We start from the raw sequence: 14,681 nt of genomic DNA on the forward strand, positions 1-14,681 counted from the left end.
AAAATTACTAAAGCTCTTTTAATTGACAAAAAAGAACAACAGAAGCTATTCTTCCAAAGGAGAAACTAAATTTTTTATTTATTTATCTGATTTACAAGGAGTGGCTGAATGGCAGAATATAACTGTCTGTCTTTGAAGACATTTCTTGTCGTGTGTCTCTCTCTGGTGGACAATCTATTTTATCTCCATATTTTTCTTATAGCTAAAAAACAAATGCAGTTTTATAAATGGCTATTTCTTTTTATAGCTCTAGCCAAATTTATGGAACTTTTTCATGTTTTGTTTTTTTTCTTCAGTTTTGCTAACTTTCAAAATGGTCCTAACATGATACAGGACAAATAGTTATAATGGGCCACAGCCCATGATTACATCTTCAGAACGATTTGAAATATCAAAATTCTTGTGATAACTTTTTGTCTGGAGGGTCTATAGATGATATATAAAAATTGTGCGAATCGAAAAAACGGCCAAAGAAATACATTTTGTGATAAAAATGTTTACTTGTGGGGATGGAAATCCTTGTGGCCATATCACTGGTGGATTCAGAGAAGCTACAGATTGGTATTGTAGCCTATATGGTTCCTGAGTTATGAGAAAAAAATGCAAATTGGCTAATTATACCACCACCATGTGGCTGACTGTAAGACAATTTGATAAGCGGCTTCGAGTTGACACCCTGCTGGTGTATAGTAATTTCCATAACCCTTGGCCATTCCCAATATGAGTTATAAGGTGCTGAAATTTGATTGGCCATTGGCAGCAATTTTTGTTAATTTGTGTAATCGATTTTTTAAGAATATGTTTGCATTTGAACCAAAGAATATGCAAATTTACTTTGAACTTTGTCACTCAAACGAATGTAAAGTTATGACAGTATTTTAGTTGTAGAGCCCCCCCCCCCCAGGGGTGAAATTGTACAAAACTTTCCTGACATCTAAATATCCTGTTGATTATGTGTACCGAGTTTGGTTACTTTGAGTTTGCGTTGAGTAGATATTGATCAATTACTGAAATCGCATTAAACCAAAGAAACTGTATCGTTAATATCTTCGGAACTATTTGAAGTGTCAAAATTCATTTGAACAATGTTTGTCAGGGGGGGTCTGTAGATGATGTATACTAAATTGCTTGCTGATCGGACAAATGCTCTAGGAGAAGTTAGAAAAAGTTTTTAAACAAATTCTAAATGGTGGAAAAAAATTACAGACAGAAATGTAATAGGAGATTTACATTTTGTAAGGCTTGACTCAAGGAATAAGAGGAAAATGTTTTGATTCTAGCCTTATGGTTGCAGAAATATGAGCCAAAAATGTAAAATTCTTTATTATAGCACCACCTAGGGTCAAAAGGGTTTGTGTTTGTACGCCTAAGTATTGGGGGGGATTTGGATTCATCCTGCCAAGTTTGGTGTCTCCACGACTTAAGTTCACTGCCACCCAGACACTTTAGGGAAGAAAAAAAAGAAAATCAGTACAATTGCAATATCTTTAATAATGTAAAGAGTAGAAGGGAGAGTTCCACGTACCACTGGATTGGTTGGAATGATCGTACATGAAGACACTTTCAGATGGAACCTTTCAGCAAGATGTCAGGCCTCTCTGTGAGGATATTATGTAAATGTGTCTAAATATAACAAGGCATAGTGTTCTATTTATAATGACCATGCAATGGGATTTATTTTAGGCCCTTCTGAAAACTATGCTTGACCCAAACTGTGAACTTAAAAGTCAGTTTGAGATGTGATGATAACAAAAATGAATGACACCTGGTGCTATTTTACGCAAGAATACCATACATGGCCACTGTTTTGCCCAGAATAATTAATGTGATGCCTGACTATCCTCTTGTCCCAATCTAACTGTGAATGAGCAATTCTTCATACTGTTAACAGTTCTCAAAAACAACATGCATTTATCCCTCTAATGTTTTTAGAAAAGAAAGTGTACACTATGTGTGGAAAGAGACTAGTTAAGAGGGAAGACCGAGAGTTTTTCACAATTGAGACAAGGGAAGAGAGGGAGAGAGACACTGTGAGAATCTTTACTGTGTCCCGAGAAAGCTAGAAGAGTTGACAGGACAGAGTTTGCGGAAGGAAGGGGCATTATGTGGAGTCTGTAGTGCAGAACGCAGTACCTTTGATTTTCTCCCGCACTAGCTTAAAGGCCTGAAGGGGTCTTAGTCTGGCTAGCACTTGCTCATGCTGGTTCATAAAAAGGGGACCAGGGAAAACAAGGGGGCCTGGGGGGGTACCTTCTCATGCATGGGGCAAAGCATCTCACGAATGGAAAATAAAACATGGTATATAACACGTGGTTCATTATGAATATACAAGCGAGAAGGGAACATCCACAAGCAGCCCACTGCTAGAGGAAACCAGCACAAGAGAGGGTGGGGTATTATTTTGAAACTCCATCCTTGAACCCAGAGGAAAGTAATAATAATTGAGAATGCATGATGTGCTCATAATCAAGGTTGTATATGATAGAAAGTGAACTGGAGAATAGTCAATGACAACAGGTTTCTGAAAGTGATATCCTGCCTAATGCAAGCAGTGTTCAACTGCATTCTAACGTCAGATTATGGTCCAACATTTTGTGACCTGACTTAACAACATGATAAGGGCTGGGCAACATAGATAAAAAAGATATTAAATCTTTATACATTTCAGGATTTTGACTATATTTGATATAGGCAATATTTATGTATTTACTTTGAAATGGCTTAAAAGTCAATCAGAGGAACCAGTTTTTCACTTAAACAGACATTGAAGGCAAATAGACTCAATTTGTTTAATGCCAGAAATAAAACACAGTAAAATCTAGTAAAAGCGTTTCCACACCTTTTGACGAATTAATTTCCATTCTCCAACATTTTTGACTGATAATTTTGAACTGATTCATTGGCAGTTTGAGCTGAACTTGCTATGGAATTTTCATGAGAAATGCTGTTACGAACATGTTATAAAACAGGTTATAACACTATTATAACAACACTGTGTGAAGCAGATCATCTAAAACCCCCTTTAACCATGGTAAAATTGCTGTAACGCACAGACTTGAGTTGATTATAGCTTTTATAAAACAGTGCCAACAGCAAAATTATGTTCAATGAAGCTAATGTTTAATAAACATTAAAATTGTAGTCACATGACGCCATGCGAGGAGCGGATGTGTAAATGACGAGCTCTGCACATTTTGCTAGTTTTTAATGATTTTTATGTCATAAACTGGTGAGATTCGATACACCCTGCTACATATCTGTTCTTTGAAGTCAATATGGCAAAGAATTAAAAATTCTCAGGCTCCGGAGATATTAAAGGACACTTACATGCTCGAGCTGATACCTAAGACAGGCCCGCAGACCAGGGACGGTGCGGCAGGAGAAATACTGAGGAAAGTTGTTGCTGACTTAGAGGATCTTGCTGGAAAGTGTCTATTGAGTACTGTGATGGAAATGAAATTCGAGTTGGTTCGAGGACGTCGAGAGATTGCTTATGCTTCAGAACTGGCTCCAATTTTGTTAGAAGTTTATACAGAATCATTAAAGAATGGAAAGCTTCCGCCAACCATGACACAAGCCCGGATCAGTCTGATTTTTAAAGGGCAAACATCCAAGCAAGAGTTACCATCCAATTTCCCTGATCCAGCTAACCAATTAAGTAAAGTTAGGACATCTCTAATAGATAGAGGAGTTTATTTGGGCCGCAGCTCTTCTGATAACATCAGGCGTCTAATTAATATAATGTGGTCAGTGGCGAATGATCAGACTCTGGTCAATGCCATCTCACGTGACGCTGAATGCATTTGATATGGTAGAATGGGATTATGTTTTTAAGATATTCAAAATATATGGGTTCGGGAATACTTATATTGGATTAAGTTACTTTATAGACACCCGGTAGAAAGTACAAACAAATGGATTAATTTCAGATAATTTTAATCTGGATAGGGGCACCCGGCAGGGTTGCCCTCTTTCCCCAATATTGTTCTGTCTTGCCCTGGAAACATTAGCAGCCATGATAAGAAAGGAAGATGATTTTACAGGGGTGGTGGCAGGAGGTGTGGCGCATAAATTTTTGCTTTACACAGATGATATTTTATTATTCATCTCTGACCCCTCTAGGTCTATGCCATGCCTTCATAGAATTATTCATTCCTTTTCTAAGTTGTGGTGGTGGCGTAGTGGGCTAAGGCACATAACTTGTAATCTTAAGGTTGCTGGTTCAATCCCCACAGCCACCACCATTGTGTCCTTGAGCAAGGCACTTAACTCCAGGTTGCTCCGGGGGGATTGTCCCTGTAATAAGTGCACTGTAAGTCGCTTTGGATAAAAGTGTCTGCCAAATGCATAAACGTAAATGTAAATTATCAGGATACAGAGTCAATTGGTCTAAATCCGAAGCTTTGGCTCTGACTGCAAACTGCCCAGTAACGGCTTTTCAGCCGGGCAATTTCCAGTGGCCCAAAAAGGGCATTAAGTATTTGGGCAGGTTATTCCCAACAAATTTGAGTGATTTAGCTAGAGTTAATTAAAGCTGTGTACACACTGCCAGCGACTTTATCGCTGCAGGTCGCCAGTGGCTGGCGGTGAAGTAGCTAGTGGGTGTTCCCACTACTCGTTGCCTAGTAACGTTTATAAATGACATTCACGGATGTCATTCCATTGCTGTTGACAGCGAATCTCTTTTCTTGCCACTAAAAACAAACATTTTGGAGGGAAAAGACTAAATAGAAATGGAATCAGTACATAAAATGCTATATATCAAAGATGAATGAGAAACAAGGCGTGCTGTTTGCCAGAGTGGCTGTTTATCTGCGGCGAAAATGCAAATGTCGGTCTGTCTGGGTCCATAAAATCCCCGCGATCTCAGATACACCTTTCCACACAGTATTTTTCTTTAAAATGTCCTTGTACGTGGGAAGAGACATATCATAGAGCACTGGAAAATTTCTAACAGCAAGAATTAGCCTTTCATCCATCTTTCCGTTACTGCAGGAGAGAAAGAGAGAGAGAGAGAGAGAGAGAGAGAGAGGGATCACGTGAGCTCTCCCGTCGTCTCTCCTATTGGCTGTCGCTTCCGTTAGTCGCTCCAAAGTTGAACTTTTCTCAACTTTGTCAAGTCGCTGGACACGCCCACATCTAGCGCCAACGGTCCCGACAGCTCGTGTCGCCGGAAGTCGCTGTACTGGCGTTGAAAATGAATGGTATTGAGTCGCTATCGCGCGCGATGTCGCTGGCAGTGTGTACGCACCTTAAGTATGGAGTGGTGGTGGCATAGTGGGCTAAAGCACATAACTGTTAATCAGAAGGTCACTGGTTCGATCCCCACGGCCACCACCATTGTGTCCTTGAGCAAGGCACTTAACTCCAGGTTGCTCCGGTAGGACTGTCCCTGTAATAAGTGCACTGTAAGTTGCTTTGGATAAAAGCGTCTGCCAAATGCATAAATGTAAATGTAAATTTGACCCCTTAATAAAAAGGTTTTCGAGCAATGTGGGCAGGAGGGCTTCATTACATTTGAAGTAAGGTTATTGTTATTAAAATTAATTGTATTCCAAAATTCATCTACCTGCTACAATCTCTCCCTATAGATATCCTTCTCTTATTTCAAGCAATTTGATAGCATAGCGAAGTCCTTTATTTGGAATGGTTAGCAGATTACTTTTCAATAAGTTACATAGGCCAGTTGACAAAGGTGGGCTAGGCCTACCAAAGATTTTGTTTTATTATTAAGCATTCTGTCTCAGACATTTGGCTCACTGGTCACTTCCATCTGAGAGAGCCCCTCCCTGGGGGAGGGTTTAATTTATATAACTGATTACATATTTTATGTTGTGTTTATCTGTCTTGCGGATGGAATCAATAAAAACTTTTATTCAGAATAAACAATTCCTCCACCAGTAATATAGTTTATTATCCAAACTGTAGGACTTTAAAGGCGGCCGGTGACAACAGTTCGAGAGAGAGAGAGAGAGAACGACAGGCAGCTTCTCTGTGTGTTTAAGTTTGTGTGTTTTTGGTTCAGTTTATTATCAAACTATTATTTATATTGCCAAGCCGGGTCTTGCAGCCTCCTTTCCGGGTTTTGGCACCAGTGTAAAGGGGTATAAGGGAAAGGCTTGGAAATATAAATAATAGTTCTCTCTCGCTCTCGAACTGTCATCACTGGCCGCCTTTATCCCATCAGGCTGATTGGGGACCGGGCGTGCGTTGTTCCAGCCCGGCCCCGCCCTCCTCCGCTCTACACATACAAATCATGAATATATTATGAATATTCAAAATATCACCCAGCCCTAGTAAAAGCCCTAATTCAGGTAGTAAATTCTGTGAAGATTTGGAGAACTGTGTCATAGTGCTGTAACAACACGTCAGAGTTCGGTGTATGAGGCATTTGTGTGTGTGAACTTGGGCTCATGCTGGCCTCCTACCTCGACCCTCTTCCAGCCGGTGTCGGCGGTTGATGCGTTGTCTCTTCTCCTCCTGTCGAATCTGGATGTGCTCCTCTATATTAACGCCTGGGGGGGGAGGGACAGGCACAGCTAAAACAACACAGGTCCAGCATAGATGGGGACAAAGGAGGAGACAAACGAGAGACAACACAGGCAGATGAATGATGAGAATGAAAGGCAATGCAAGAAAGTGAGAGACAAAGAGCAGAGAGATGATCACAACAATGCAAACAGATAGTATGCTGTACTAGGCAAATACACAAACACAACATTGCCAAAGCAGCCAGAGACTGATGATCTTAATTAGGGCTGGGCATGGGCGGAATGACATTATATAGCATGCAACCATAGAAATGTGTCAACCGGTAGAGATTCTGCTATACTGAGGTAGATTAATTGCATGGTCAAACTCCAATACATATATTTGATTTATATATATATATATATATATATATATGTAATTTGGGGCCTGGGTAACTCAGTGGTAAAGACACTGGCTACCACCCCTGGAGCTCGCTAGTTCAAATCTCAGGGCGTGCTAAGTGACTCAAGCCAGGTCTCTTAAGCAACCAAATTGGCCCGGCTTATAGGGAGGGTAGAGTCACATGGGGTAACCTCCTTGTGACCGCTATAATGTGGTTTGTTCTCAGTGGGGCGCGTGTTAGGTTGAGCGTGGATGCCGCAGTGGATGCCGTGAAGCCTCCACATGAGCTATGTCTCCGTGGCAACGCGCTCAACAAGCCACGTGATAAGATGTGCGGGTTGACTGTCTCACACGTTAAGGCAGATGGTATTCGTACTCCCCTAACTACATGACCACACAGACTTAATAAAATAAGACATTCAAAATTAAAACAGAAAACATCATGACTATTTCCAAAAGCAATTAAAGTGTGTTATGTTGACAGGGCATTACTCTGCAGTCTAAGTCCTGGGAGGTTACTGGGGTTAATAGACCAATGCAAGGATATTGCAAGGGTGTTCTGGGTGGTTGTTGGCCAAAGTAAAATGTGGCCACTAAATACTACTTAGGTCCCTCCTTCAATGTATGTCTATGGGATTTTTTACCCGTTCAAAATAAATACATAAATTGCAAATAATAAAAAATACAAAAAAACTTGTGCACACACATTGTTTGTGATCCATCAAGTTCTAAATACTAAATGAGGCCAAGAAGAACTTCCAATAATTTGTATTCCCACTTTTAATATATAAACCATTTTTTGTTGAATTTCCAGCTGAAATAACAATAACATTATATATATTGTTACCATTTTAAAAATGTATCAGAGTGTTCTATAAATTTTTGGTCATAACGCCCATCCATATTCAACATATTTCATGCATGCAGACAAAAAGTTTCAACATATGAGATGAAAATGGCCAGCAGGCAGGATAGTGATTTAATTGGATGGCTATGGAGCTGTAGTAATTGTGTTAGGATAACAGATGATTACCTAGGAGCAGGTCTAGAGGTATCATTTCCTTTACAGCATCAAAGATTCCTCTCTGTCTGGCCTCTTGACCATCCAGCTCTCTGGCACAAGCCTTACAGCAGCCACACGATGAACAGCCAGACTCGCCAGAGCCACAGCCACAAATCCTGCACAGCAAATACACAGAGCACAGACACAGAACACCAAAAGGCACAATTATGAACTATTATGGATGCAATGGCTTTGATTCTCTTTTTTTTGCCTCTTTTTAATTAACAGATATAAAAGAATATATAAATGATTTGAACGCTAACTACAGCGCCACAGCTTCAATTGAATATTTGGGTTGCTACTGATCATTCGTGCTAATATTTTTACCAGACATTGTGTCCAATGTTTCAATTTGTCGGATTATTACATTAAAAATATACATTAGGACATTTTAACGGTCAAAAAACAGTAATTACCGGGTAACGGAAACCCTGGTGTGTGTATGTGGTATTGTCTCACTCACCCTCCTGGCACTCTGTCAGGTCGACCGCTGCTCACACAGCTTGCACCGTACCCAGTGCAGTCTCCACACACAGTGCACACCATACACTGGTCCAGCTTCCACTTGTGCATGCCCGGCTGACACATCATCGATTTCTCTTCCTTCTCATCCAGCTCGTCCTCCAAGTCCTCATCCATGGCAGTGGCCATGTTCTCTATCCCAAACGCTGTGGCAGAAAAACATCTCAATATCACAAAAAAACTTTGTGATTGTTGCTAAGATGACAAAGTCAGTCAATCAGAATAAAAATGAGGTTTAATTTACAGCTATGTGTACTAGAATTTAGGACCAATGAGCTTTCGCTATGGATGAAGTTATGAAGACATCAGAAATAGAAACCTTTGCTAGTCTATATTTGTCAATATTCTCATTTGGTGTGAAAAGTCCTGAAGTGGTCCTCACCTTTGCCTGCCTGGCTCATGGCTCCAGTATCTCGACCGCACTGGCCCTTGTTGTTCACTCCAAATGTCCACACCTCACCGTTCTTGGTCAGGACACAGGTGTGAGCTTTCCCCATGGCTACCTGAGTTACAAAATGCCCCTTCAGATCCGATACTTGACCTGGGATGGACATGAGGAGAAAAAAAAGCCACAAACAAATTATGTCTATGATTTTCCCTTTATGGTTGCACATCAATATCCCTCAACCATAAGGTATAGGTAGGAATAAGGTAGGAAAAACAATGTGTAGAACATGATTGCCAATGCCAAGCGTACACGATCAGCCTCAAAATTAAAACCACCTGCCTAATACTGTGTAGGTCCCCCCTTTGTCACCAAAGCACTACCAACCCGCATCTCAGAATAGCATTCTGAGATGATATTCTTCTCACCACAATTGAACAGAGTGGTTATCAGAGTTACCGTAAACTTCATCAGTTCGAACCCATCTGGCCATTCTCTGTTGACCTCTCTCATCAACAAGGCATTTCCGACCACAGAACTGCCTAATATTGTGGAGGGTGACCTACACAATATTAGGCAGGTTGTTTAAATGTTGTGACTGATCGGTGTATGGCAAGTTAGGAATAGTTCACTCATAAATGATCTTCCTCGTGCAGAGTTAAAGGAATGAAAACTGTGCCCGTCAAGCCATTTCATGGGGTTTTTAAGCTGGCAGAAGACCCATATTAATAAATAAAAAACAGAAACACTTTAAATGTACATATAAATGAGATACAGCGATGGGTATTGGACAGAAAATGTATTTTCTCCCTGCTATCTTTAACAGGGCACTGTAGCAGGTGGCACTTACAGGTGCTGTCGCTGTAAATGGCATCCTTGCCAAACATATAGAGCTCTCCATCTTTAGTGACAATGCTGCTGCTGCCATTGTTGCAGGCCGTGTACACTGCCATCTTGGTCTCCAGTTTGATTATCTTCTTGGGTTTGTAAGGCTTTGGTTGTCTTCTGCTCTTTGCTAAAGACGAACACAAGAGGTTGACTATCCATTCACAACAATGTGAAACCCCCATTATCTCAGAAGGGTATATTTTGTTTTATCTCAGTCCAAGTATGTAAGATGATTATAGTTGTTGTCATACTTGACTCTCCATCCTCCCCTTTGCTGGCAGAGCCTGTGAAGAAGACACTCCCGTCCTCAGCCACCAGCAGGGCGTGGGAGCCGTCATGGCCCACAGAGAACTGCACAATCTTGGGTGATTTAGTTACTGGCAATTCCACCCACTTCCCAGCTGATGGGCCGCCCTGCTTAATACCGAGGCTCTGATACTTTCCAGTATAATAGATCTGCATGAGTAGAGAGGAAGACGATAATGGTATTAGAAAACTGTCATAGAGACACATTTGCAAATGTGAGTTGTGTGTATATTTATATGTTAATCTAGAAAATGTATACACAGTATATTTTATCTGGTATCATTAAATTGTATCATATGCAGTATTTCTGCCATTCTGCTCTCTAGATACCGGTATCGGCCATAAAATTCCAAATAGGTCAACCACTACACTCAGTGAATGAAAAACATAATAACTGGAGTGAGTGGTGGCAGAAAAGACACGTCAGCATTTCTGCAGTCCATTTGTTTATGTGTGCGAAGAATCCAACATCCATCTTTTATATTACAGGCCACACAGCCACGTGACCAAGCAGCCTCCAAGAAGGTATTTACTTATTAGGAAACTTGCCCGGTCACGACTTGTCCAGTGCTGTTTGTACTGCTATACTCAACGGACTGGATAATCTTCAGATAAGGAAGAGTGGGTTTAGACTTATTGGATGATAAACCCACAGTATCGCTATCTCATGAGGTCTGGTGCACACACACACACACACACACACATATTGCCCCTCCCTAAAACAAACTCAAACACATCAGATCAATGAGCCACACCCAAAGTCAACTGTTTTCCACACCGGATGGTTAGCGGGTGAATTTAGACCATATAACGGCAATAAAACAGGCCATTTACTGACCACAAAACGTTTCAGTAATTCCTTTTAAAAAAATATATATATATATATTCTGATGACAACCTTTTTGCAATCAATGTTTCAATTATTGTTTTTCTTATGTCTATTTTTGAAAAATAGGGCAAGTATCCATTTCATTCTGAGCATCAGTTTCAAGCCAGACACCATCTGACACAAAATCATCAAAACTAGCGCTAGGAAATTTAAAGCGTTCATTTCTGTGATTAATATTCTTTGTTTAACAGCTTATTTTGTTTACTTCCTGAAACATCATGCAATAGGAGAAACATGTTGCGAGTTGTTCCTGGCAGGCTACTCAGCCTTACAAGCTCTGATTAGGGTATCTGCTGCCTGCCAGGAACAAACCCAGGCACATTTTTACAAATGATATAATACGGCACCGTAATGAGATTTACAGCTAATCATTTGAATATATAATTTTACAGTTTGAGCCATTGTTTTTATTTTATGTGCATGTAAGACCAGACTAGTCTCACGTGTCAGTAGGTAAGTGTGACCTGAATGCAAGTTAGCAAATCGTTCTGTAGAGGACTATTTCAAGATCTACACACCATGACTTGCACCATGAATTAAGCATTTTAAAGACACCATTTCAAATTAAAATTAGTTTAAAAACATGCCTTGAGACCCCTGCATTCTATTCCATTTCCTTTATTATGAATTCAAGAACACATCCTTTGGGAATGCCCTCTTTCATGTGCGCCTGAAGGTTTTCACATGGGAAATCTCACTATAGTTTTGTCTGTAAATGAAACGTACTGTATATGCTACTTGTATTGTAGTAGTTGAGACCAACAACAATATGACACTTGACAATCTACATGACATTTATATTGATTCCCTTTATGATTATTATGATCGTTTTTAAGAAATTATGAAACCGAACTAATTTATTTTTCCAGCAAATTAAATAGCAGTAGTTAAAAGAAGGGATGTGCATGGTAACCGTTTGTAATATTCAGTTAAACAAGAGCATTCACGAATGGTTATAAAGTACTTTTTTTCCCCGTTTATTACAATTGAAATGCGTCAAACAGTACTAAAAATAACTGAGAATGAAGTCCACAGTGAGCTATGAGTCTAGCACAATACATAGATCTTGGAATGACAAAATCCCTCAAATTAAAGGGGTCATTGCATGCCTTTTTTATTATTTTAAGATTTTTTTGCACAAAAAACAGTCACATATTTGTAAAACATGATAATTTGCCACCTCTTTCCATCTCTTAGTCAGAAACTCTGGTTTTGGTGCCGCTTCTCCTTTAAGATTTGACAGTAAATTCCCACTGTTCTGATTGGCTCTATGCTCTTGACTGACTTGACTGACTGGGCGGGGGCTACGGAAGTGATCAGGTAAAGTAGGTGTTGATGTGTTGTTGGGGAGGTGGTCAGATGCAAATGTTTACAACAGTGTGACATCACAATGTGGAGGAAGTTGAGAAAAAATAGTTTTGACAGCTTGATTTCAACAATACTCTTTTTACAGTGAGGAGGTTCTGAAACTTACAGTATGTTTTTACAGTACAATGAATTCTTATATGTGAAAAGATAAAGGAAATTTGATTCTATATGTCAAGACCCCTATAAGACAAACAAAAAAAAACTGGCCCAAACCTGGCCTTAAATCTGATGGTTTATCAGGTACCATCGGGTGCAGATCAGGTGTAAGATCTTTATTGCATGTGTAGAATCACCGAATAGCGCTTTTAATATTCAAATACAGGCGTGTCAAATGGTAAAAAGGATGTCCCTAGTTAAGAGTTGGTCAGATCACTGATATGTATTGTAAAGTTCAGATTGTGAGCTTTTAAATGACACCCGTTATGTGTCAATTAAGTGGTCTTTAAATAACAACAAGCAGTTGTTTATCGGTTATCATTATTATCCAAGAAATTCCATATCGGTGCATCTTTATTTACTTGCCAAAGCAAATTTTTACTTGTATTTGGTGCTTGGCAAGTGCTAATCTTGGACCCTGCCCACACTGCTGTAGCTGGGCGGTTTTGTTCAAAGATCAAGTGTAAATACACAGGCAGTACTCTCTTCAGCCTCTCCAATGCTCCAGCCTCACTGAGTGTCAAAGAGCTTTGGCACTCAACTGGAAGACTACAGTAATCAAATTACTTCCAGTTATTTAAGCATGTGTGCGGCTCAACGGGCTGCCTGCTCTGCTGCTGGCATGGAAGGGGAGTAGCTTTCACACCATAGACACCGTCACCCCTGGAAGCAAGACCTAGTGTGACTGTGAATCTAAAAACACTGCCGAAACACATAGGCAAACACACACACACATCATGGACTTGCAGCAGATTAATGGGGATTGCAAAATGAATGTACATGTTTAATGAGCAGATGAATGCGTGCTAGTCAGCTAAATGTAGTGAGGACTCGAGTGCTCTTCTATCTCTCGAAACAGGCTCAACCTCCTCTAATTGTATCAAAGCTTCTGAATTCTAATTTGGAATGCATAGAAGGACATCACAGGTAGAGACAGAATAATGGGTGTAAATGTAATATAAATGCAAAACATTTTATACATTTGAATGCATAAATTTGAGTTTACATAAGTTTACACATCCCTATCAGATTGACTTTGCTACATTAAATTGTAGCAAAGTGTCATTTCTTCAGTGTTGTCACATGAAAAGTTATAATCATATTTACAAAAATGTGAGGGGTGTACTCACTTTTGTGAGATACTGTGTGTATGTATATATATATATATATATATATATATATATATATATATATATATATATATATATATATATATATATATATATATATATATACATACATACACACACACACACACATACATACATACATGTGTATATTTATATTTATTCGTTTTTAAAAATTGCCTTTAGTCTTTCTTTACTGTTACCAGATGGCCTGGACACAGAGAATACAAGAGTGCAAATTGAATGAAATCCCAGATGCAGTTTATTGTGCTACTCCACTCCCAATCAATAATTACCAGAAGGAAAAAAAAAAAAAAAAGGTACACATTACAGGACTTTTATTTATCAAAAAGCCCCAAATAAATATGGGACTCTTATATTGAAATGTCTGCGCTCCCAGTTGTGAGCTCACTAACGGCTGATTCGCAGAGAAAGTCAATCTGATTCAAACTGCTAACCTGAGCTCCTGAGATCAAACCCTCATGAAAAAGATTCATGAAAAAGATCTGGTTCATTTGGTTACGATTCACGGATTTGTTGTTGCGTGCGACAACAGAATGGGTGAAAAGGAGCGCGAGACACACTGACACTCTAAAGATGTATTCAATATCTCACAAGATGATATCTGATGAAACCGTAAATTTAAATGATTGTCGCAATCAATTATTATAATCAATTATTTTAGTCGCAGTCTGGAGCGCTGCAATTGTAACAACTGTCAAAATCTGGAAGTCAACATCATATAGCCGCAGTTGTGAAGAAGTCAAATGTGCAGAAGATGCTGGGAAATCCTTTCTGTTCTTTACAGTCATTTGTTGATCAAAAATAACGAAAAAGAAACATTTAATTCCAATCATGCATAGCACGGGAGGTAAAACTATTTGAGTCCTCTCTGCACTCATTTACAGACACTACAAAATTTTTTTTTATTTATTTTAAAGAGACAGTCCTGAATTTCAGCAAGTGTTCAACAAATCAATGTAAATAGATGTAAATTATGCATTAAACAATACAATAATTACAAAATAATATATGCTATATAATATCATATTCATTGATTGAATACCTGGATTTGTTCATTTTAAATAAGCTAAAATGTGACCA

General features: G+C 39.3%; 1 protein-coding gene across 1 annotated transcript in view; it reads right to left on the bottom strand.

Annotated features, from left to right (window-relative positions):
* LOC127659315 (E3 ubiquitin-protein ligase MYCBP2-like) overlaps nucleotides 1-14,681 on the bottom strand; it is a 171,533-nt gene that overhangs the window by 107,467 nt on the left and 49,385 nt on the right. The window contains 6 exon segments of the mRNA XM_052149082.1: nucleotides 6,429-6,539; nucleotides 7,907-8,052; nucleotides 8,400-8,604; nucleotides 8,841-8,999; nucleotides 9,694-9,858; nucleotides 9,983-10,187. Of these exon segments, the coding sequence (XP_052005042.1) occupies nucleotides 6,429-6,539; nucleotides 7,907-8,052; nucleotides 8,400-8,604; nucleotides 8,841-8,999; nucleotides 9,694-9,858; nucleotides 9,983-10,187 (991 nt within the window).

The sequence above is a fragment of the Xyrauchen texanus genome, chromosome 18 (assembly GCF_025860055.1).
Source record: "Xyrauchen texanus isolate HMW12.3.18 chromosome 18, RBS_HiC_50CHRs, whole genome shotgun sequence".
Lineage (NCBI taxonomy): Eukaryota > Metazoa > Chordata > Actinopteri > Cypriniformes > Catostomidae > Xyrauchen > Xyrauchen texanus.